Raw genomic sequence first — 26,440 nt, 5'->3', positions numbered from 1 at the left:
GGAATAAAAACAACTTATTGTTTTTGTGAAGGATTTAGCTATTCTTATTGTGTATCTGCGCATGTAGCGAATACTGAATAAATCCAACGTAATATTAATCAGCTGTTTTAAATCAAAAACCATTCCGGGTTGTATTGCAGGTCGTGAGCGCTGAGCAGACGGATTTAGGAAATATTTCTGTTATTGTGCCAAAATTCAAAGTTTTGAAAGCATTTCAGTCGAGAATGTATGTTTTTTAAACAAGAATCTGCAGTAGGTTCATAAAGATATCGCCTATTTAAACATTTCCAGCTCCAGATAATCAGCGGGCGCTCCGCGCGTAAATATACCGGACAACGTCGCCTCACCTCGGCCAGTGTCGCTGAAAATCTCCGCTGGCTGTGACGTCAATGTAGTGTTTAAACTGTGGATAAAATTCATTTCGGGTAAATTTAACGGGCAATCTTTAGTTTTATGTCTATAAGCAGGGTTTCTTTGTATAATTTGTTTGTAATTTGTAAATATTAATTACAATAAGGATTCATATGAACTGGGTTTGGACGTAACATCAGCTTTAGGACCCAGGAGGTCGCATATCTAGGATGCATTCGTAGATTCGCATGCTGCGATTGGTGGTCCAGATGCAACTCATTTTGAGTGACAGAAAAACTGAACAATCATACAGTTCCTCTGAATGGGTGGGTTTTCTTATCACTAACTCTCATAGATATGTATCATGTATGTATCTATTATGACAAATTCTGCTCGCTCTCTCGCTTGGTTCGTGTTATAAAAATAAATGTGACTTTGCTGCGGTCTTTTTCGGTTTATTTAGTTTTGTGTTAACTATATCCACAAAGTTTTCGAATAAATTGGTAATGTAAAACTATTCTTCGCTGTAAATTAATTGTGTGCTCAATTGCGACGCCCTGTGTTGAATTTTCCCGCGAGTACAGTATCATTACTGAAGGGAAATATAACATTATTCATTTAATTCCACAAAAGGTGAGTAAGATATTAAATGTATAAGTTGTCTTTTTAAAATGTTTAAGCTTTCTACATAATGTAAATTGAACATTCACTATTAATTTCGCGACCTATTATCTAAATTGTGTGTTCATGAAGGCCTGTAACGTACAGTACTGCAGCTTCCTGCAGGCAACGTGAAACATTGCTGAGGGAGAACTTTATTCACAACAAAAGGTGAGGGATATTATTAAATAAATATATTGTACATATTATATTGTGTATATAGTGTATGTGTGTGTATATACACATGTGAGTAACTTGGTTAACAAATAAATATGTGACTGTCGTGTGACAGAAAAAAATGTAGGGAAAAGATTTGCCCTAATTATAAATATAGATTATATATCTTTTCAAACATTTTTTGATATTATTTGTGATTCCAATGAGAATTTTTTTATCAGTTTTCAATATTATTGCACATTTCAAACATACCTAATAAGCCACAAACTCAGATGAACTCCATTGCACATATCTTCCAGTTTTCTTTAAAACATTTTAATATACAAGTTTAATGTGTGGATTATTTCAATATTCAAGCTGTATACATTTATAAAGGTTTTAAGACATATTTGCTGTTTAATGTTGCAGGATAAAGATGAAGAGGCGGGCCTTGAGCAGCTTGTGATGGCTGTAATTGTAAAGAATGGATCTTCTAGGAGTGGCAGCTCAAGGGATGCTGGAATTGTTATTGAGGCCTTAAAGGTGTTCACAGGGCATGCTTTATCCTTGGATCTATGCATTGAATCTCCAGTATCCCAGGCATCTTTTCAGGTGTTTCAGAAACTTTTCTTGGAGCTGGATTCTTCAAAGTTTATGAACTGATTACAGTACAGTGAGTCTAAACTGCTGTCTGATTTTCTGGGTGTGAATCAATGTAACAGAACACAAACATGGAACCTTTCGTCGGGAAATGTGGACGGTTTTCTTTAAAGACTGTAAAATACTTTTTGAAGTTTACACTGTTACAAATACATCATTAAAATGAGATGCTTTTCTGTTCTTTTGACTGCAATAAAATAAGAATTGATTTATCTTTGTCTGTCATTCTGAAATCAGATATAATACTCATTACTAATAAAAATATTAATGGATGATGTTAAATTAAAATAGTATAATTGAATAGAATTTATTGTATAGTGCTAGGTCTTTGTCCTGTATACCCAATATTTTGTTTAAATTTAAATTAATTTCTAATTGCAAATTGCAGATTACCTTTTTGAATGGGTTACTATTAAAGAGTTTATGGAGTGATTCTAACACAATTTTTATTTGTTGAATTTAATTAATGATATTGCTTGTAATCTGTTGCCACACTTTTATTGAGTAGATATGGCATAATATTTTTTATTGTATAGTGCTAGATCTTTGTCTAGTATACCCAATATTTTTGTTTAAATTTTAATAAAAATTTTAATTGCAAATTGCAGTTTGGCTTTTTGAATATGTAAATATTAAGGAGTTTATAGAGTAAATCTAAATCAATTTTGATTTGTTTAATGTAATTAATGATATTGCTTGTAATCTGTTGCCACAATTTTATTGAGTAGATGGGGCATATTATTTTTTACAGTGTAGAATGAGACGTTTTTATCTACATACACAGAGGGTCCCCTTACGTGGAAGTCACCATTTTGTGCCGCCATGTTTCTACAGAAGCCCTTAATGGCCAAATTTTTACTAAGTTGTCTCCGACGATGACATGTTTGTCCGGTGGCGGCTAACGTAGCTTCTCTATGCGTTTCAAAAGCGAGGGGTGAGCAGTGGACTGAGCCATTGGTTGCAATGCGTAAACTCACCACTAGTTGCCGCAACAATTTACACACTGCACCTTTAAGACATAAACAAATGTTTTTATTAGAAAAGGAATACTGTGGAGATCAGAGGCGTCATGCCCATTCAAACTGAGGGGGCAGTTGCCCCCTTGGTTTTTTGAGCTTCAAAATCAAAGAAGCGTCCATTAATCTGTTGTTTGTCTTTTAATCTGTTTAATATGCACAATATTCTTAATTCTTCGCTGCATCCTTGTCACTTTTCGGAGATTTTCGCCGTTTTGATAGTGTTGATCGTGTTACATTACTTCTGGCGGCAGGCTGCATTCAGCGCAGTCGCTGACGTCATCAACGTCTGAGCACGCTCACGAGCTCTTTACTGTTGCTGCTGCACTTTGCTATCTGAGGAATTAAAACGTTTCCAAACCCCAGTACGGTAATGTGCAGTTAACCTCCTCTGTGTAGAAAATGTATGGTTTAAAATGTGACCGTCTCAACGTAATATTAGTAGAGATTTCTAGATTCATCTTGGTACAACGCCAAAGTTCGCCAGAGTTCACGGGGACGCGGAATCACACGTTTACATATGAGGTAAAGTTGAATGCAAATATCCGTTCCTCTAATATAATTTTTATCTAAACATTTTTTGAATCATTATTGAACATTAAACTCAACCACGTGGTTATAGCTTATGTAATTTTCATTGTTTATAAACTTTATGGATTTAAAATTACATTAATTTTATAGGATAATGCATTTTTATACAACAACTGCATAGACACAATTAAGCAAGTCATTAAACAAAACGTAAATAAACAAAACATGCCGTTCCAGATGTAAATATGATGCCAATGTGTCATTATTCCGATTGAATAGTATTTGATATGAAAGTTAGTCAACACTTTTATTTTGGAGGTTTTTGTCATGAAGGCAGGAAGGCTCAAAATAAAGCCATGGAAAAGACTGAAAGCTCTATAATATTTCGTTTGCTGTCCGTGTATGCACCATAGACCGTAAAAAAAATAGGTATGCACACATTTCTGTAAGCTGTGCACACTGTGCCCCCTTAAAAAAAATTGGTGCATGACGCCCCTGGTGGAGATCATTTTGTTTGTATGTGCCCTGTCAAGAAATTAATTATTCTATGTCCGCTTGCTTTTGAAACACGTATCTCCATGTGTGTACTTTTGAGTGCACTTAAATGCACGTGCGCACAAACGAAGGGTGAATTCCAAACAGCGCTCCCTTTATTAAAAAAAAAATCGTTGTTTTCAGTGCTTTAATCGCCAAATGCACATTAATGGACTACAGTATGAGACACAGTAGCGCAACTTTCTGTAAGGTTTACACATCAAGAGCTCTGATCGTTGAAGGGCATATGGATGATTACTTCTGATTGGAGCTGGACTGGACACATTCAACCTGTGCATACAGAAACCTGCTAAAATTGTGTAAAATCACTTGAGTATTAACATTTGCAAGCCTTTGAAACACGTGCAAATGATAATCTTTCCCTATTTACATTTTCGTATTAATCCGTGAATCGCATGCAGGCCAAACCGTGGGTTGTGATCTGTACGGATCACAGATCAACTGCGATCCGTCACAGCACTAGATGTAGATATTCGCTGATTCAGTTTTAACTTAAAGTCACCCTTGTTGTAGATCACTGAGGATTTGCTAAACCAGTAAAGTATTCGATGCTATAAAACTTAAGCCTGGATGTGGGGAAACCCAAGGGGCTTATAAAAGACCAAGCTGAACAGTCCCTGGCCAGTTGAGCTCATTACATTGATAGCTTGTTGAATTTTTAACAGGACTGTTTCTGAGGTAGTGTGTCATTGTTGTGACAAATGGGATTGACCTCTCGCTCTCTCTTTTACTCTCTCTTTCAGATACACTGGCCTGTTTCACAACAGAGGAAGACTGAGTGTGTTTTAAGTGGCAAAGACACAAATGTGAGTTTTTGCTTTAATTTCATTCAGCTACTTTGCTACTTTCCAATACTGTTTTAATGCTTGGTTTTATCGCTCAAACCCAAATTCAATCCCACCATCCTGTCCATGGTCTTCCCATCATAAATTCACATTTTCTTCATTATTATCCAGTAAGTGCTGAGCATATGCTAGGGCGATACAGTATGGCTGCCACCACACCATTCAGGTGAACTGTGCTGGGTTATTTCCATCCATGCACTGGGTCAAAAAGGGACGAACCCAACCTGCTGGGTTGTAATTTGACCTATACTGGGTTGTTTCAATTGATATCTCTTGTAAGTGTAACTCTCTTATAATTCACTCGATTCATGATTCATGACATCTCATCACATTGTATTATTCGCATCTGAGCTGCCATCCATCCTCAATGTACAGTTGTGATAGCTATGCACCCCCAAAATATTTATGTGAGAAACCTGCATGGTCAGAAACCACACACACGCAAGCATATGCACATACACGAAAACACATGCTGGATATGCTGTGAAACCCGTCAGTTTTCTAGATTCACATGTGGAGTTAGACGTGGTTTCCAGGGCCAGCAAACGTGTAGAATACATCCGTGTGTCCATCACCTGATCTTCAGCACATCTGCAGGGTTTGTTTCATTGGGGGGGGGGGGGGGGTTGGTGTGGATTGCTCACCGGTAGGATACTTAGTGTCACTGTGGGACGTGATGGATTTCGACCACATCTCATGAATTATTAACAGTGTTGAATAAATATACTGTGAAATGAATTCATATATGTAGGACATTTGTGATTTTGACCTTTGTGTGTTTCTTCTTTGAACATGATATTACTGTTGAAAGGCCAGGATACTGGTATCCATGTGTAGTTTAAGATGCTTTGAATCTTATTCTTTAAAAAATTGTGTACACAGTACACCCATATGTGACCCTGGACCACAAAACCAGTCATATATTTGTAGCAATATCCAACAATACATTGCAAGGATCCAAATGATTGATTCTTTATGCCAAAAATCATATAAAGTATCATATAAAATATTAAGTAAAGATCATGTTTCATAACCGTACCGTAAATATATATATATTAAAAAATATAATTAGTAATATGTGTTGCTAACTTCATTTGGACAACTTTAAAGGCGATTTAAAAAAAAAAATTGCCCCCTCAGATTCCAGATTTTCCAGTGTTGTCCTATCCTTAGAAACATACATAAATGGAAAGCTTATTTATTTGGAATTTCAATAAATTGACCCTTTTGACTGGTTTTGTGGCCCAGGGTTACATATAAGCAAAACAAAGTCTGTATTGAATTTTGTTTTGATTCATAATTTAATATTTATTTTATTAACTGAATATTTGTTGGCCAGTGACAAAACCGGTTTGGCCAGATGAGAAATTTAAAAATCTTTAAAAAAAAAAACTTGTTTTAAAAGCATGCATCAGGTGTATTTATGTTAATTTTCTGCAATAAAAAAATCATTTGCAACATTTTTATGAAAGTTAAGACTGAATGGACCTGAAAATGTCAAATGGTGTAACCGCCAATTGCGCCAAAGAATGAAAAATATTAAATATTTTATCCACCTTGATGGCATGTAAGTGTAATAAACATAACATTTTAAAAAAATATTAGTTATTTCTAAATGTAAATTTTAATGCATTTTTGTAATATTTGTCCTGACATATGTTGAAAACAGCTCTGTTTTCTAAATAATCTTTGACAACTGATGTAAAAATGTATGTTATTTTTTTCTTTTTTTTTCTTTAAATATTACACTGAACTAGATGATTATATTTTATTCCACATTTTTTTATGAATATATTTATATTTTCATTTAAAAAAATACTAGTTACACCAATTGACACAGACCGGTTACACCACATCGACATTTTTGCAATTATCCCCCAAATATTCTTTCAAAATGAAATAAAACCAGAATTTTTTTATTTGGTCCTTAAAAAAGAGAATGCATGCAAGTAATCTGCAAGTTTATTTTGAAATTTTAACCCTTTTACATTTAATTGAACCATACGGACACAAAATAATTAACATCACGTCATTGATCCTTTTATTAATAGTAATAATTGATTGCCAGGACGTAATCTGCCCTGATCATCCGATGGGACGGGAGCATCCCTATACTTTAAACTTGTAACTTTTCTGGCAAGCAACCTCAAAGCTAAAATACACCAGATATAACATACAGTACATGTGCAAAAAACATACAGTTTGTTTTCATGGGGTCCTTTAATGTTCATCCTAATGACTCATTTGTTGGGTTTCACAGACGTTTGTGAAAATACTTAACACGGTTGTTTCCCCTCTCAGGGCGAGTGCGGTAATTTCGTCCGTCTGATCGAGCCGTGGAACAGGACGCACCTGTATGTGTGCGGGACGGGCGCTTACAACCCTGTGTGCACCTATGTGAACCGAGGACGCAAACCCATGGTAAGTACCGTACAGTATGTGCAATGGGGCAATAAGAGGTGTGGCATAAACATTAGACATGCACAGGTGTTATTGACACACATCCATTTTTCCAGATATCTCCACACATCTGTCCATTACTGACTCTTACAGTTCATCAGACATCATTTCTCACTTCCCCGACAGTAAACCCTCCAGGTGTTGACTGCCAGCAGCTGGCTTCCCCAATGCACTATAACTCTCTCTCCTGTTTTAGTTTCACTCTTTAATTGGAGAGATTGAGTTTCTCCGCTCGAGTCGGGCATCGCTCTCCGGACTCTCTTTGCTTTTTTAGGACCCTTGTTTTTTGCTCCCGTTGCAACTCTTGGTTTGTAATGACAGTCCTGGGACTTTTAAAACAGCATTAGAGTCACAGGTTGAAAATCAAATAATTTCTCTACCTTTGTTTTTTTTTGCATGCACACAGTCTTGCCAAAGCTAAAGTTATCCTACCTGGAGTTACACTACAGTACGTAATTTCCCGGATTTAGGAATGCTGTATTATGTTGGATTTTGCTATGGGAGCTCCCATTATAGAGTGCCAATTGAATCCTGGTGTTCCGGAGTTCACCATAATGACCAGTCACCAAGAATTCACTTAATACCCTCCGTATGTGAATTTGGGTTAAAGAGCCGAGAGGTGGTATCACACCCTTTTAACTCCCTGTTCTTTTCAGACAGGAAACCCGGGTCACAGACTGTGTCCACAAAGCACCCCAATCCAGGCAATCTCACCCCCCACCCCAATGAGCACAACGCACATCTTGTCAGTCACATATAAACCCAAAGACATCCAGATGTGGCCAACTGCAGCAGGTTTGATGCTGTGGTTTGTAAGGCCAGTCTTCTCTTTCAGACTGTACCCGAGAAAACAGATGTGGCCGCAGCAGACATGTTGATTTTTGGGGTTTTTCATAACCCAGATGCGTATCCCATCACGCCTTAAACCAACCAACTGCAGGATGCTACAATAACACCGCAAACTCCCACATTTACTCTTACACATGACCCCACAATCCCACTAGGGTTTTGATTTACACCCAAAGATATCAATTGTGTCTGATATCTTTAGCACACTAGCTCTGTTTAAAATCACTACAGTAGCTGGTCTTGCTTAAACAAACATCTTAAACCAGTATAAGGGTATTCACCCTGTCTGTAAATACCCAACTAATGTCATTCATAGGGATTTACTGTTTTCTACATAATGTAAATCTTTAATATTTAATATTGACTGAGTAAGGTCACTTTTGCACACATACAACCTGATCAGACTTTGTCCACTTGGTCATTGACATAAAGTTTAATATCAAGATCTTTATTCACAGGTGGAGGTTTAATAAAGTTGTAAGTTATGTGTGTTAGATGAGTGAAACTCAAATCGTATGACTTGTGTTTTAGACGGCCATGCATCTCCAGATGCCCCAGACCAAAGGAAGGGCAAGTCGTGCAGCTGAACCAGAAATAGTGTTTGATGATACAGGATTACAGGTGGGATCCGAGTCTGGCCGTTCATTGGCTCTTCTGTCTTCTAAAGACATGATAACCAGCATGCTCTTTGTTTTTCTTGTTTCACATTTGTTCTAGCATCTTTGGACTGCAAATATTTGTCTTTCATTGTTCTAACACATATTTTCTGTAAAGCTTTCTTCTTTGGCTCATGTCTTATGGTCTGTGCTTTTCCAGCCTCAAGTCTTCATACGTATTTTACAAGTTGGCTAATTCGTACAAAAACATATGATTATCAAAAAAAACAACAATTAGCTTTAAAAAAAACAATAACGAAACCTGCCTTTTACCCCAACGTCACAGAGGCGAAATAGCAAATTGTAAAAAAATTTACCAATGTGGTCATACGAATAAATAAGAATTAGCCACTTCGTAAAAAACGTATGAATTGCATGAGATAGCGCTGACTTTTCATTAGCTTTAGCGATGTCTCAAACCATATTATCAGTATAATTTCAGTGAAATTAATGAAAACCAGTGTTGGGGAAAGTTACTTTTTAAAATAATGCATTACAATATTAAGTTACTCCCCAAAAAAAGTAACTTAAAAAGTTACTTTTTATGGAAAGTAATACTTATGTTACTTTTAAGGTACTTTTGCGTTACTTAATCTTACTTGGCTGATGCTTGATTTTTTTCAGGCCTTGCAGGTGTTTTTTATGACTGAGATGTTCGCATATTTCCATTGCAAAATTGTCAAGCTCTGGCCTGCCATCTCCGTTTGTGATTCAAACTGTTTCCGCTTAGGCGCTCACGCATAAGAGTGCGTAATTCTACGTGACTATGTTCAATTTAATTCAGTACATTCTTTTTTATCAAATCAATTAAACTGAAAAGTAACTCGCATTACTTTTTTAAAAAAGTAACTGAAATATTAATGTGTACATTTATAAAGTAATGCGTTACTTTACTCGTTACTTCAGAAAAGTAATATTATTACATAATGAAAGTTACTTGTAACGCGTTACCCCTAACACTTATGATAACAGCATAATTTAAGAATAATGACATTTTGTGTGTATCAATGGAAGCGAGAAAATCTGACCTTTTGTACAAAAGAGCTAACATTTAAAGGGATAGTTCACCTAAAAACTTAAATTCGGTCATTTACTGAACCACAAGTTGTTCCTGTTTTTTTTGTGCTAATCTTTTTTTTTTAGGAAATATTTTGTTATAAGGAAGATATTTGTAATCAAGCGGGAAGCAGAAGCACCTTTGACTTGCATAGTATGAAACAATACAATTAAAGATCAACTACTTTATGGTACGATTCACGTTTTTACATTTCCTTTGGTGTGTAAGTGTGTAGTAGTACATTTAGTTAACGATATGCAAAAGGTGCAAACCCCAAGGTAAACAATGACGCGTTATCTTCTCCAACGTAAATCTCTTTTCTTGGACTACAACAGTAACTACAAGTTAACTCCTGTTAGCATTGCATTGTGAGCGAATCTTTCAAACATGGTAAGGAGCGTCACATTTCCTGCTGACGACAGAGGTATTCAGGCCAAAAAAAAGGATATTTTAATCCTCTTCAAATAAACAAAATTAATTGATTAAAAAAATAAAGAGGTATTCAGGCCAATCACAACGTACAGATTAGCTGGCCAATCAGGGACACGGCACTATTCAGATCGATGAGTTTTGTACAAAATCAATGTGTTTGAGGAAGGCAGGATATCTGGAACTACAAAAATGTACGGTAAAAATAAAGTGTTTTAACCATAAACCACGCCAACACCTTGTATTATACCAAATATACAAAATAAAAAAAATATTGCGATGAAATAGGTGCCCTTTAAAGTCAATGGTGCTCCGAAACTGTTTGCTTACAAACAATGCTCAAAAAAAGAAAGAAATTAATATAGTAGTATATGATGTCAGAATTTTTATTTTTGGGTGAACTGTCCCTTTAAATCTTGACCTAGAAATAAGAAAATTTGTCTTTTCTTCATTATTTTACCTCATATCATTTTTTTTTCACATCGAAATCCAACAATGAAAAAAGATTTTGGTCTTAGACTTTTGGACTCAACTTTATATCTTCAAACCGTGAGCTGGTTTATGTTTTGGTCTTCTTGGTCTCTTAACTTGTTTCATGTTTTTCTGTGACCTGCAAATTTTCTTGCTCATTACATAACTGATGCCATATCATCTTTTGTGTTTAACCTGTTCCAATTCTTTATGAGTAACAATACATACCCATCTTAGTTTAAGTTTGCTCACCCACTTTCAAGTTTCCAGCCTTCACAGGAATGAATGCTAAACACACACCCTCTCTTTCTCTCTCTATCTATCTCTCTGACACACTCACTCTTGACCTGTTTCTCTTTTCAAACAGTTGATTCAGCGCAAACACAAGGCTGCTGTAGCAAACCCAAGAAACCAGAGAAAATAATAGACCTACATAGCTAAACATTACTCGAATACTTCAGCCGTCCCACATATCATATCACAGGAAGAAGCTCTTAACCCTCTTGTGACCTGCGCTTCCTATACTGTATTACTGTATAATGTACACACTTATGATACTGAAATCAACAGTATCTTACAAAGACATACAGTACTGATAAAACCATTACTCTCTAGGAGGTACATTAGGTAGATGAGGACTCAGCACTTTATGCCACAATAACAATCATAACAAAAAAAGAGTAATGTTGTGTTAGGCTGGTCTGGAAGCGAAACAGTTTGTGATCATTGATAGCACCACAGGGATTCAGGTTTACACTTTTTTTTTGCAAAATCGACCTATCAATAGATTTGTCATCTCTGGATATTAAACTTGAACAGGAGATACTGTAGTATCAGAAATGGGACTTCAAGGGACTTCGACCCCTGACTGTTTTGTTCGCAGGAGCTGCCAACATTGGTTATTTCTGCAGTGTTGACTTTAATAATACGTGAAAGGGAATCTGTTAATGTTGGACAGCTTTGAATATTTTGACGGGCGTTTCACTCTCCATCGTATGAATGTTGATAGATAAGATGAGAAAATCTCAGGTAAGGAAAGTTAGGAATCTGGCTCACGATGAGTCTTAAGGGCCTGTCAGCACAGGCTCATGGTAGTCCTAAGCGCACATCCAAATACCTGTCAGTCAAAGTTTCTGCATCATGCCTGAGGGATGCTGGAACGAATGATCTGGTGTCAGTCTGCCATGCTCACTGAGCAGGATTAAACAGGACGCTAGTGTGTGAACTAGTGAGCAACTTTATAAAACATCAAACTTCTGCATGTAGATTTAGAGATTTTACATATTGATCTTTTTGATTTGTGATTCAGTCTTGCTTGTTAAAACTTCTTAACACGCACCGGCTGTCTAACCGTGTCTAACCGTGTTTCATGAAGAAATCCATGTTGTGAGGACGTATGCCAACGAGTGCATTTTTTTAATAGGATTTTTGACATATATCTTTGCTTTTGTTTTTTAGGAAACAGTATTCCAATTGGAGCCAGGAAAAGAGGATTCTGGGAAGGGAAAGTGTCCATATGACCCAAAGTTAAACAGCGTCTCTACGTTGATCAGTAAGTTATTGGTCAAATTTTCCATTCAACACTATGTAAAATATACTACTTTTTAAGTAAAAATATAAAATCGGATCTCAGGGTAATATTTTGAAAGTGTTCATGATTAGTTTTTTCAAGAATATTTGTCACTCTCAGAAGAAAGGTACTCAGTTGGCACTGGGGCGGTACCCTTTCAAAAAGTACACATTTGTACCTAAAAAGTGCATATTAGTACCTCAAAGGGTACATATTGTTACCTGATAGGTACATATATGTAGGATATATTCAACCTTTCTTAAGGGTTCTATCCCAGTGACAGCTTCTGCACCTTTAATTCTGTGAGTCTTTTTTATCCTGCTGTTAAAAACATCTTTAAAGGGACACTCCACTTTTTTTGAAAATATGCTCATTTTCCAGCTCCCCTCGAGTTTATGTTTTGGTTTTGGAATCTATTCAGCCGATCTCCGGGTCTGGCGGTACCACTTTTAGCATAGCTTAGCTTAATCTATTGAATCGAATTAGACCATTAGCATCACGCCCAAAAATGACCAAAGAGTTTTGATATTTTTCCTATTTAAAAATTGACTTTTCTGTAGTTACATTGTGTACTAAGACAGACGTAAAATTAAAAGTTGTGATTTTCTAGGCAGATATGACTAGGAACTATACTCTCATTGTGATGTAATAATCAAGGACTTTGCTGCTGTAACATGGCTGCAGCAGGCGCAATGATATTACGCACTGCCCGAAAATAGTCCTCTTGGTAACTTTCAGTAGGTGGGGACTATTTTCGGGCACGTAATATCATTTTTGAGCGTGATGCTAATGGTCTAATCAGATACACTGAAAAAAAAACAACTTGTAAAATTTACTTAACAAAATCCTCGTAACAATTTGCACGAACTTTTTTTAAGTAAAATTTACTGCTTTTTTATAAGTAAAACTTACCTACTAAAATCAAATAAAATTTACTTAATAATGCATGATAAAACATATGTTAAATAACTAATTAAATGTTACTTAATTATTTTATTTAGAAGTTAGATTTATTTTAATCGTTTAGGTAGTCTTTTTGAAAATTGAAGCATTGCTGTCCTAAAAATATTAAATAAATCGTATTTACTGTTTGCTATTTTCTTTAACATATTTCTATGGACCTAGTTATTTTTAGTGTTATAAATGGCATTATAACACAAAATTCATGACTGACAACAAGTTACTCATTGAATAAACTTGATTCTGAACAGAAACGCACAGAAACTGCGTTTCTGACATGCATTATCAGCACTGTGGAGAGAATTACAATATAATGTTCTGAACAGGGTTTATGTAAAGAAACCCTAATCACCTGAACGGTGACTTCACTCAATTATTATTTACAACAAAACAACATCAATAATATAAGAGCTTAAACCTTTATGACATTTTGCTAACAAATATTAAAGTAGTTAAAGTTCTTATTCTGTGATAAAGCTTAAAAAATAAAAATATTCAGGCGCAAAGAATTGTGGGTATTCCTTACAACATGTGCAAATAAATGTAAGTAAATTTTACTTAGATTTTTTAGTTTAATTGATTTAATGATATAAAGTTAAATGAACTAAGATTTTTTACTTGAATCTGCTAAAGTTTTTGATTAAAATTTACTTAATTATTTTAGGACTATGTGCAGTGACTATAAAACAGTTAAATAATAAGAAAATATCTAATACGACTTACTATTCCCACACAGTTCATTTTTACATGAATTAATTGTGTATTTATCATCATTTTACTTAGGAAAATCTAGTTCTCGATAAATGTTAATATTATTATGTAGAAATTATGAGAGTTAATCTAATAAATATTACTACACCAAAAAGTTCGTTTTTTCAGTGTACAATGGATTACAGTTTTATCTTAGTTTTTGTCCAGCTCCATTGACTTGTGTGTTGTGAGGTACGGTATTACTCCGCCGTCAGGAACGTTGTTTGTATTCTTGCAATTGGCAAAGGCGGATTATCGCCACCAAATAGGCTGAAATGTCTATTATTCAAGCTCTCAACGGAAGAATGTACGGGTGTAAGGCGTTTGGAAAAATAGGTCCACAAGTTTACAAAGAATGGTAAAACACCTGTTGGAAAGCAGCGTTTGCAGCGATTTTTGTGTGAGCGTATCAGTGAACACCCCTGACCACTCGGTGGGTTTCACGTCTTTGTAAACGAAAGTTTAATGCATTTTAGGAAGGATTGTTTCAGTGCACCTATGCAGCCATTGTAGAGATGTAGGGTGATACAACAGAAACTGAAAATTCTCGGCCCAGCATCATATGTCCAAATTTCAGTCAAAACCGTTCTATTTCATCATAAACAATCTGAAAACAGGGCTTTAAGTGTAAAATACCTTTAAGACTGATTTTTTTGGGTAACATTTCAGTATATTATAAAAGGCTGCACATTTACAGAGCTTATCTAGAGTCAGCTATAGTCCATATTTACATGGAAAAGGATTATATTACAAGTAAAGCAGCTGGTTTTATTAGTTTGGCAAGCATCAGTGTTGCTATTGCTTATACTTGGCAAGAATGTGGGTTGGGGATTTGAACAAATCTTTACACTTAAGTATTAAACTTTGGCACATCACTTGTCCTGGATCCTTACATACACTCTTGTTTCTACTTCGCTAAGCAGTTGGGTCTGATTTTTGCCTTGGCGGATCCCAGGTATTTCCCAAAAAAAAAAAAAAATGGTAGATTAGCTTTTCCTGACTAAATCCTTAAAGCATCATCATTAAAGACCAAACAACACCCCAAGGCCTGATTAAGCACAGCAGGTTATTCAGCAAAACCCTGACCTATGAAAACAACTGACTGAACCGTCTAATCTCCACAAGCCCACAACTAGTAAAACCACTTAGCTAAGCCCGGAAAACCTCTCAACACCCGGAATGACCTTAAAGCCACAAACAAACATGACAAGCAGGTTTTAACAAACAGTCCTCTAGGAACTCTATGTTTAACAACCACCTCATATATTAAATAGATATTTACAAGACATCCTGACAGATTTTGACTAGAAAAAAAAGAATTACAGTCAATAGACTCAACATCCAGTCTGCTTCCTCCGAAACTTCTTCACCTGAACTTGTATCTCACACGCTGTACACAGAAGCAAGTGTGGGCAAAAACCAACAGGCCCCATATTCTGGATTCCTCATTAATCATGAGCACAGGGACAGAGTTTCGCTCGACCGCAGGTCTTTAATAACCACGACGGACGCTGCCAACTGCACACCACCGGGACACCTGCTCAAATGACCTGTACTTTCATACATACACTTGGCCTGCCTAGTACTTAACAAGGAAGGAATTCCTCCGGAGGCACTCGGATGCATACACGAAACAATCCGTGCATGTGAGAAACAGCGGGCATTAATCTTCGGTGCTGTATAATGCAAGTTGACATTTGCTGTAAAGCCAAGCCGAGGTTTTTACTATTGTACAATTGGCTGATTTTATGCATGTTATTTGTAAATCTCATGAGACCTTACTGGGTCATGTTTCACCTCAAATACAAACAAAAGGGGAGTATGTTGCAATATCTAATTTTGGCCTAAAATATGAGATTCTGCGCCGTATTTCCATTTTAAAGAATTGCAGTATGTGTGTTTATATGCGTCTGTGGATTTATGGGGCTACATATCATATGGGTGTAACCTAGCGGTGAAAGATTTTGGCCTGTAACCAGAAGGTTGCTGGTTTGGACTTTGTAAGGGTTGATATATGAACAATCAGCATTGTTCCCATGGGCAATATACTGTAGTCTTGGAGGTTTGCCCGTGTAACTGTACTGCTAGTACAGTAATTTACTTTGGATAAATGTGTCAGTTAAATGACAAAGCATGTAGAGTGCATTTACTGTGCTCACATTGATCTCCTGGCACAGTTTCGGGTTATAAAAGACACCTAGATTTTGCTAAGGGTGTGACTGCAGTTTCATCAAAGGAATTAAATTCTCATAAATCAAACCTGGAAGATTCACAGATTCTCTCTCTCTCTCTCTCTCTTTCTAGATGGAGAGCTGTATGCAGGGGTCTACATTGACTTTATGGGCACTGACTCCGCTATTTTCCGAACCTTGGGGAAAAATGCCATCATGCGGACCGATCAGTACAACTCTAGATGGCTGAATGGTAAAAATGTAACATGTTTTGTTGACAAATAGCATGCCAATAACTTTTAAAGGGATAGTTTACCCCAAAATTAAAATAATGTCATTAATGACCCACCTTCATGTCGTTCCAAACTCGTAAGACCTCCGTTCATCTTCTAAACACAGTTTAAGATGTTTTATATTTAGTCCGAGAGCTTTTTGACCCTTCATTGAAAATCTATGTACGGTATCCTGTCCATGTCCAGAAAGGTAATAAAACGTCATCGAAGTAGTCCATGTGACATCAGTGGGTCAGTTAGAATGTGTTGAAGCATTGAAAATACATTTGGTCCAAAAATAGCAAAAATTACGACTTTATTCAGCATTTTCTTCTGTTCCGCGTCTTTTGTGAAGCGCATGCGCGAGACTGAAGTCACGTGACTGCAGTGACACGGCTGACGTGTTATCTGGTGCGCCCCAGCTGTTTTTTTTGTGCGCCTGGGCTTCGTTTACAGTTTGAGGGAAACGCACGCTGTAAGTTTGGATAAAAAAACTTCGCAAACATGTCTGAGGATAACACGTCATCCGCATCACTGCAGTCACGTGACTTTAGTCTCGCGCATGCATTTCACAACAGACGTGAAGGAGAAGACAATGCTTAAAAGAGTAATTTTTTTTATTTTTGGATTAAAATGTATTTTCGATGCTTCAACACATTCTAACTGACCCACTGTTGTCACATGGACTACTTTGATGATGTTTTTATTACCTTTCTGGACATGGACAGGATACCGTACGTAGATTTTCAATGAAGGGTTAACAAGCTTTCGGACTAAATATAAAACATCTTAAACTGTGTTCTGAAGATGAGCAGAGGTCTTACGAGTTTGGAACGACATGAGAGTGAGACATTAATGACATTAATTTCATTTTTGGGTGAACTATCCCTTTAAATTTCTTTTGCATATTAGTCCTGCAAATTATCCCAAAAAAGCAAAGGCAAATTTTTTTCATAGTTCAAAACATTCAATATATGTCTGCAGAATTATCATCTGATCGCAACTAAAACAGCATCTCTGCTTTTCAGATCCATCCTTCGTACACGTGCACCTCATCCCCGACAGCAACGAGAAAAACGATGACAAACTTTACTTTTTCTTCCGTGAGAAGTCTTCCGAGATGGGCCAGAGTCCCAAAACCCAGTCCCGTATTGGCCGAATCTGCCTGGTGAGCTGAAATCTACTGAAAAATCTCTAAAATACAATTGGTTAAATATGAGCCAAAGCATGGCAAGTTTCTGAAGGAGATTTCAGCTAAACTCAGTTTCTATACCAGACTGTTTGCTTGACGCTGACATGCTGAAATTCTCACATATCTGACCTCCCTGTGTACAATATGTCTCTCTATCCGTATGACCCCTGAACCTGTGACCTTTTGACCTGTCAGGTCAGCCGTTCTGAGTATAAGTGAATCTTTAGGTACGTGAGGGCATTCGGCAAAGAGCGTATACTGTCAGCGTCATTGTGCTTGGTCTCAAGTGTGGAGTTTAACCACAAGAACTTCATTTGTAAAAGTGCCAGACCACGAGCACAAATTGAGCAGGGCAGTAAAAACAAACATCGAGAGGAAACGCAGAACGACGGGGTAAAGGCTTTAAAGTGATCATTATTGGGCTTAATTAAGGCTTTTGTATATATCCGTGCGTTTGTTTTCTTGTACCTAGGAGGGCCAAAGTTTTGAGGAATGTCCTGACATGAATAGTGAAAATGTTCAAAATGAAGTGAAAAGATAAAATAGTTTTGTATATTCTCACAAACCCCCGTTTTGGGAAATATTGGGCTACATAAAATTATCCTACATGATGTTAAGAACATTGTTGAAAATATAATGTCTTTAATGTTGACTGTGTAAGGATTGAAATCAATGTGAAATCAAACTTTAAAGGAAAACACCACTGTTTTTCAATATTTTACTATGTTCTTACCTCAGCTTAGATTAATTAATACATACCTTTTTTTCAATGCGTGCACTTTTAATCTTTGTACAGCGCTTTGTGAATGTGTTAGCATTTAGCCTAGCTCCATTCATTCTTATGGCTCCAAACAAAAGTTTTATTTTGTGCCACCATACTTACTTGTGTGTAACTACTCATGTAACAGTCTTTAAATAGAGAAAACATGGAAGTGTTTGGTGGCTTCTAAATTCATCCCTGTTTGGATCCTAAGGAATGAATGGGGCTAGGCTAAATGCTAACACATTCAAAACGCGCTGTACAAAGATTAAGTGCACGCATTGAAAAAAGATAGGTATGTATTCATTCATCTAAGTTGAGGTAAGAACATAGTAAAATATTGAAAAATGGTGATGTTTTCCTTTAATGCTTCTAAACTCATTATTAGATTATAAAACTTTATCCTGGATTTCATAAACAGTTTCACATACAAAGTTTATGAGATGGTGGGTTGTTTTTTTGTTGTGTGTGTGTGTGTGCTCGTTGAGCCCTTACATATGCACAGCCACATAGTCATTTATTTTTGTTGAATTGTACGTCATGAATGGGTTTTCGTTTGTGGGTGGGTTTTTTGTGTTTATGCACTTTATGTTTTGTTTTTATGTGTGTGTTTATATCATTGCATGGTGTCTGTTGTTCACCCACCACCCCCCACCCCCCCGGAAAGTCTTTGTTTATAAATCGGGTGACGTGGTAAACACCCCCCTGTTCGCCAGGCCTTATGGATCACCCTCAGGAGAACCAGCCGATCTCATTTTAACACCCATCTGGTCACCATCCACACTCTTAACAACTCCTGCCGCCATACACCAAGCTCTCTTATTGTGCAAAACTTTATAGTAAGGTTGTACGTGTTAACATTATTTTATGCATTAGCTAACATATGAGATAATACTGAACAATTCTTTTACAGCATTTATTAATCTTAATTCATGTTATTTTCAGCATTTATTAATAAGTTTTTACAATCAAACGTTGTATTTGTTAACATTATTTAAAGGAATACTCCACTTGTTTCTTTCTTTCTTCAGTCATTAAGAAATTAAGTTTTTTGAGGAAAAGTGTGATTATGTAAAACGTGATTACACTGTAAAACAATCTACTTTTTGTTGTATCAACTCAGATTTACATGTTATGTCAACTTACTATTATTTATCTTGACTCTTTCCCCACCATTGATGACTTATCTTGTCAATTAAGAGAAAACATTTGCATTAAAAACGTGTTCCTGATGAGATTTTATGTTAATCTGTAATACCGCGATTATCCACTAGATGGCAAATTACCCACTTACCCAATGTATAAAATTTTTTTTACTAATTTTAAACTCTGTGTATGTTTTGAATTTTGTGCTGAATCTGATTTCTAAAAAAATCCTTCACAAAAAAGCAATTATTTCAGCTTTTTGCTAAATTTTTTTTTTAAGAGAAATACCCATATTTAAGAGTTTATAAGCAGAGAAAAAATATAAATAGGATGAAAAGTTTTTTCCAGTTTTTTGTTTATTGTTTGTTTGAAAGCAGAGGGTCTGTTCTTTCTTTTGATATATTTGTATGTTTATATATGTTTAGAAGAAAATTTTCCTCAAAGGCATTTAGTGAAACTTTTGTTAAAATCACAAAAAAATGGCTGGCGGGGAATGAGTTTAAAAATGCCACAACTTATAAAATGTTTACTTTTTTCAACTATATTTTATACGTTTATAACAACTCATCTGTAGTTATAAAAGCTCATCTCTAGTCAAGATAAATAATAGTAACAACAAAACACAACCAAATTTAAGGCAGCAAATAATTTTTTACCGTGTATGTAATGTTAATGGTATGTAACGGGATGACGCATCACACAGCTAATGAAAGACGAGAATTTGTGTTTTTTTTTGTGTGAGTGTGTAAAAATGACAATTATTTCACTAGATAAGACTCTTATGCTGAGTTTACACAAAACGCGTTTTGGGCGTCAAAATCGCGTCTACCGCGCCTAGTTTGCCGCGCGAGAGTAGAGCAGAGTAGACGCGCGGAAAAAGCAAGCATTTGACGCGCGTCCGAAGCAAAATCCGCTTCTTGTGGGAGGGGCAACTGCTGTGCGAGTGTCTGTTTGCAAGATGACTGATGTTACTTGTGCATTTATCAAGAGAGTTACCGGTTTGTATGTGGTAACCTTACTATAGGGGGAAATAAACAGTGCGGGTCGATAAACAGCGCGGGTCGATAAACGTCATGTGACTCAAAAGTGACGTGTGTATTACAACTTACCAGGTTGCCCAAAGTCCTTACTGACACTCTTCCAAGCGAGGTCCTTTTTATTCCTGTCTCCTCTATAGAAATAACAACTTGTGTCATATAGCTTCGAGTGACTGCTTGAGTGAGTGACTCCGGGCGGGGCTGCCACCACAGCAGCAGGCAGGCTCCTGATTGGTTAACGCGGCGCGAAATTCCGCCAAAGTTCAAATTTTTCAACTCCGGCGTCAGCCTCAAATTCGCATGAACGCAAAATGCACAAAAGCACCATTCGCGCGTACCGCGCACAACGCTCAATTCGCGCCTTTCGCTCGAGCTTCACGCGCGAATGAGGCGGAAACGCGTCTTCCGCTCCGCACCGAACGCCTCTTCCGAGCTGCGGGACCTCCTGACCGCCGTCAACGCGTCTGCACATTGACTTAACATTGAAAGCACTCGCGCTTCACGCCTCTACCGCGGTTGGTGTAAACGCACCATTATGCCTCGGTTGGGATCCTTTAGAGCCTTTAGATTTTTTTATGAAAGTGGAGTAATCTAATCTCTAATGCACATATTAATATCATTATCTAACATTAACAAAGATTAATAAATGCTGATAAACTACATTGCTCATGTTACTTCATGTAAACTAATAAATGTACTAATATTACAATTATTGTAAAGTGTTTTTCTAATATACTTCATCTAATTCTTTAAAATGATTTCTTATCCAGGTGGATATGTAATGTTCACTTTTCTGTTCACAACGGGTTCTGAATTTCACATTGATTTATTAATTAGAAGTCATGCATTCACTATAAACTAAACTAATAAAAAGTGGCTGTGTGTTTGTAAAATGTCTTTCAAAGTTAAACATGCTTTAAAAACAAATACATTGATTTAGGAAGTCCGATGATACATTTGGCTTGACATCAGAGGAGATGAGTCTGTTATGTGGATCAGACGTTCTTTACCATTAGTTTATTCACAGGTCACTTTTCTCTCATGTTTCTGCCTTTCTGTCATCCTGTGGAGAAATAAAGACGAAGTTTCATCTGCCTTTGATTACGTTTCATACTGAGGTGTCTCAATGTATGCTTACAGAACGATGACGGCGGTCACTGCTGTTTGGTCAACAAGTGGAGCACTTTCCTGAAAGCTCGGCTTATCTGCTCCGTCCCAGGGGCTGATGGGATTGAAACGCATTTCGACGAGCTCCGTAAGTCACAGTATATTGCATCTTTACCCCCCTCCAGCTCTTCTGTCTCACTCATTTTCAAATGTGAAGCCATTGGTCCATGTAAGCAGTCACGATCCAAACACACGCACTTCGTCCTTAATAATGCCAAAAAGAGTCTTCAGTAGAAAGGCTGGATGGTTTACGTTGGCGGGCGGCCAGCTGGGGATCACTTGAGCACTGTGTGAATGAAAAAGATCCACTCCAACCTAATCAGGTTTCAATAGCCTTACCCACACGCCCTACTCCAAAACCACACGCAACCCCCAATCCCCACCCACCACATCCCGAACACCACGGGCCCCAATGTCTACGTCTGTCCGGCCAGGTGACGCCAAATGGCACCTGATCCCCACTTGGTCCATATGCCAAGATGGAAAATCTCCCTGTTAAAGAAATTCCCCACTTTCTCCAAACAAAAGCATCTTTAGGTGTGGGAGATGTGCCATAAGCTACATAGAGACTCCGGGTGTCGTCCGTGCCCTGTGGATGGATCGAATGAACTGCAGGGTGTTGGGTTCATAAAGGTCCTAAGGGTCTCTTTTTCTTTCGTTTATACTTATTTTCTAGACTAATTGGCCCCCGTGATGTAGGGAAAAAGCAGGTTATGATCACGGTCTGGATTTCATTGCTGTTGCTCTTATAAAGCGAACAAGTCTCTGCTCCTGAGCTGTGCTCATAAACAGGTTTGTTAGCGGGAAGGATGTTTAGACAGGCATACGGAAAGGTAAGGATTTAGCAGGGTGTGCGTGTGTGTTAAAGGTGGTATGTCAACGTATTTTTGTTAAGGCAGTAAATCTGCAGTTCATTGTGAGTTGTGGCAGGCTACTAATGAATAGGATTAGGCTTTTATTTAGGAGGGAGAGAGAGAGGGAGTGTGTTGCTTATACAGCGTGCCGTAGTAATAGTTAGATGGTTTTAGTTGAAACATTTTTAAAAAGCAAAGACTTTATATAACCAATGACATTATGGTATAAACTGCATGAAATAAAATTTGACGTAATTACTTTGTGTTCTTGGTTTAATTGCACTTGTATTTTTATATATTCGAGCACATTATTGCAGAGTAAAACGATTGTTTTTATCATCTTTTGTTGACTTACAGTACTGTGCAAGTCTTAGGCCACCGCCATCAGACTTGTTGTTTTAGAAGTTTTAATGTTCATCCATATTTATTTTTCAATCCTTTTTATTAAGATACAAACAAAAAATACATGAAATATGTACAAAAAATACAAACTTTAGGCATCGTCAGTGTGTAGTGTGATCTTTCTTGGCATTAAACACATCTTAAGTGTTTTTGAGCAGAATGAAGTAAAAAGACTATTTCTTTAAAATTTGAAATTAGGATTTAATTGTATTTAGGTTAAAGAGATCCTGCAGTTTCCTGCTATTGCTCAAGTGGAAGGGGCGTTTACCCTAAAAACTTGACACATCAGTTTATATTTTTATACAGTTTTTAATGCTATATACACTTTTTCTGTATTTTCTGGATGTATTCTATTAAAGAGACTGAAAAACAATTATATATGATCACTATAACATTGCAAAATCAACAAATCTAATTCTGGCATGGTGGCCTAAGACTTTTCAACAGTACTGTAGATCCCTATCTCTTTTATATGGGTGATTTTCACAAAATCCAGATTTAGACGGTGTCCAGCATCAGAATTTTTAAAAAGCCCTTGAAGCCATTTTTTGCACATATAAGATTAAGGTCTGAACTTATAAACATTATTTTAGAGGATTTAAAAAAAATTCCTATAGAATTATTTTAATTTTTTGGATTATCATTATCAAAAATGATCATTACCGCAACATGATATTACATTAAATATATGCATTTACAAACTCATGTTTCGGTAATGAGAACTAAAAAGTTGTCTAGGTACTATGACAAACAAAATTTTAACTTTTATCTGGAGAGAAAAAATAAGAACTGCTTACCTGGTAGCCATCTTGTGTCTCACAGTCAATTATGTCCCTTCCAACTATTTTTTTTTTTTTTTAAGTCAGTTCCTTGATGGATTAAACAATGATTGAAAATTGTTGCGGAGGATGAGAAAACTTTTCTTGGAGACATGGGACATTTACCAATGATCGCCAAATACCACATGTTTCTTTACTGTAAATGTTTATAGTATAACATGCACTGAAGCTTTTTATTTTTTAGATTTTTTAATTATAAATATTTCCATGTCAAAGAACCCAAATCCAATCATGGACACGTTGCGGTAATGAAAATGTTCCCCTTAAATGTGGAAAAAAAACAAAATTGGTTTGTATGATGTCATTTGAAAATCATGTGCAAAATAGTACACGAAGAAATGTTTGTAACTGTATGCTTCTTATTTTAATAGCATTTACTTTTTTTATCAAAATGTTTCATGACACCTCACAAGTCTAATTTCACGAGAATCACCCATGTATGTGTAGCTCAATTGGTAGAGCATTGCAGTAGAAACGCAAGGGTTATGAGTTAGATCCCCAGGGAATACACATACTGATAAAACATATATAGTTTCAAGTTTGTGAATCTGGGGGGGGGGAATCAAGGCCCTGGGAAGTTTTTAAAATATACATACTGTAGATGCAGGGTATTAAAAGTGCTTGAATCTATTTTATGCAAGACATTTTCTGGAAAAAAATCCATACTATTCCCTGTGTAGTGTAGGATAATATCATTAAAATTCTAGACTTTTTAAGCACACGTGCTAACTGTTCACTTTAAATGCTTATATCTTCTGTATGCGAATGTTGATTCATACCAAAATGCTTTTTTGCATAGTTGTGTTTGACACACGAAAACGTCTCTGGTTGCGTATGTAACTGTTGTTCCCTGAGAAGGGAACGAGACGCTGCGTCTCCCTTGCCATACTTCCTGCGTCCCTGTAACGCCGTCTTTGGCAATATTTCAGATAGCAATATACTTCCTGGCTCTCGCGTCACCCTGTCTTTGTTGTTAAGCCTCACCATTGGTTGAATTTGATATACACATTCAGACGCACTTACCCCTGGAGGTGTCCCCAAAGTGTAACCGCAGTGACGCAGCACGAGTTCCCTCAAAAGGGAACTGTAACAATGTATCTTAAAATGTAACACGATGTAACCTTGCTCTGACCTGAAATGTGTCCCCAAATTTAGTCCTTGAATTTGAGGGTATTGGACCTGGAAAGTCCTTGAAAGGTCCTTGAATTTGAAGTTAACTAAGGTGTGGGAACCCTGTAGATTAGTATGAATGTAACCAAACACATACTTTCTTCACCTGCTTTGCTCACACAGCTAGATATTGAGGTTGGCAAGATGCACGGAGTTAGTGTGTGCGAGGTAACGGCAACCATATGTTTTGCGATCCTCATCACTGTTATCCTCCGTGTTGTCTCCGAGGAACACTTTACTGGCACTTAAACACGCTCCCACACAAACAGCCTCATATGCGCACATGCGTGTTTATGTAAGCCAGCTCAGCACGTTCCATGATAATGACACACAATGTCTTCTCACACAGTCTCGTATAATCTAAACCCGTGCCGACTTCATAATGAAAAGCTGAAAGGTTTTTTGTGTGGTAGAGCATTGAGTAAGTAGCGCAAAAGGTCATGGGTTCGATTCCCAGGGAACACGCATAATGATCAAATGTACAGCTTGGATGCACTGTAAGCCACTTTGGATAAAAGCATCTGCCAAATGTATAAATGTATGTTATGAGTAGTTTGCATTACAAATTCAGTCCCTCCATGTTTTATAGTTTTTCAGCTACATTGTAAGTTTAGGACGGCATGTTTTATTAGGGTCCCTGCAACTAGAATCTAATTACAAATAAAATCCATTGGCTACAGTGAAGATTTAGCACGAGGGGTAAAGAAATGTTATGCAACAATAAAACACAGTGAGTCACAGGAAGTGTTGTTTTACAAAGAGGAAAGATTCAGTAAATGTTTGAGTTTTGCTCTGCAAATATTAGCAAAGTCCTCCAGCTTTATCACTGAGATGTTCCTTGTTTGTGTGTTTTAGGGGATGTGTACATACAGCCCACTCAGGACACGAAAAATCCGGTGATCTATGGGGTCTTCTCTGTTTCTGGGTGAGTCTAAATGTGCTTTTCTCCATCTGGAACCTTCTCCAGTAATGTGTAAACACTGGAGGTCTTGTTTAGCATGGGAGGTTGTGACACACAAAGCACGAGAGAGAGGTCGAGTCTATCCCTGCAAAGCAAATTAGGAAAATTAAGAAAATTACTACCAGTGATATAAAATGCTTTGATAGCAACGTCACCTTACTTTGATTTTTTTCTTTGTTAAACTTCTAACACAGCATTGTAATTTCTTTACAGCTCTGTATTCAAAGGCTCAGCCGTCTGCGTGTACTCCATGGCGGACATTCGGATGGTGTTCAACGGACCGTTTGCACACAAAGAAGGGCCCAATTATCAATGGGTGGCCTACAGTGGCAAAATCCCATACCCTCGTCCAGGAACAGTGAGTTGTAAACCATAATACAGTACCAATAATATGGATTGTGATGTGCTAAAATTAATCTAGGCCGGTTCGTAAAGATAAAAAAAAATATTTATTTATTTATTTTTACCCTGTGAAGCATAACAGTCTTAGATT

General features: G+C 36.9%; 1 protein-coding gene across 1 annotated transcript in view; it reads left to right on the top strand.

Annotated features, from left to right (window-relative positions):
- sema3fb (sema domain, immunoglobulin domain (Ig), short basic domain, secreted, (semaphorin) 3Fb) overlaps window positions 1-26,440 on the top strand; it is an 85,564-nt gene that overhangs the window by 46,531 nt on the left and 12,593 nt on the right. Inside the window, exons 4-12 of the mRNA XM_065240974.2 lie at window positions 4,673-4,735; window positions 7,076-7,195; window positions 8,615-8,704; window positions 12,155-12,248; window positions 16,281-16,400; window positions 17,448-17,587; window positions 21,695-21,809; window positions 25,842-25,911; window positions 26,161-26,305. Of these exons, the coding sequence (XP_065097046.1) occupies window positions 4,673-4,735; window positions 7,076-7,195; window positions 8,615-8,704; window positions 12,155-12,248; window positions 16,281-16,400; window positions 17,448-17,587; window positions 21,695-21,809; window positions 25,842-25,911; window positions 26,161-26,305 (957 nt within the window). The remainder of the gene's footprint in view (window positions 1-4,672; window positions 4,736-7,075; window positions 7,196-8,614; window positions 8,705-12,154; window positions 12,249-16,280; window positions 16,401-17,447; window positions 17,588-21,694; window positions 21,810-25,841; window positions 25,912-26,160; window positions 26,306-26,440) is intronic.

This window comes from Paramisgurnus dabryanus, chromosome 14, assembly GCF_030506205.2.
Source record: "Paramisgurnus dabryanus chromosome 14, PD_genome_1.1, whole genome shotgun sequence".
Lineage (NCBI taxonomy): Eukaryota > Metazoa > Chordata > Actinopteri > Cypriniformes > Cobitidae > Paramisgurnus > Paramisgurnus dabryanus.
Note: the sequence above shows the minus strand (reverse complement) of the source record. Positions and strands in the feature narration are given on the sequence as shown.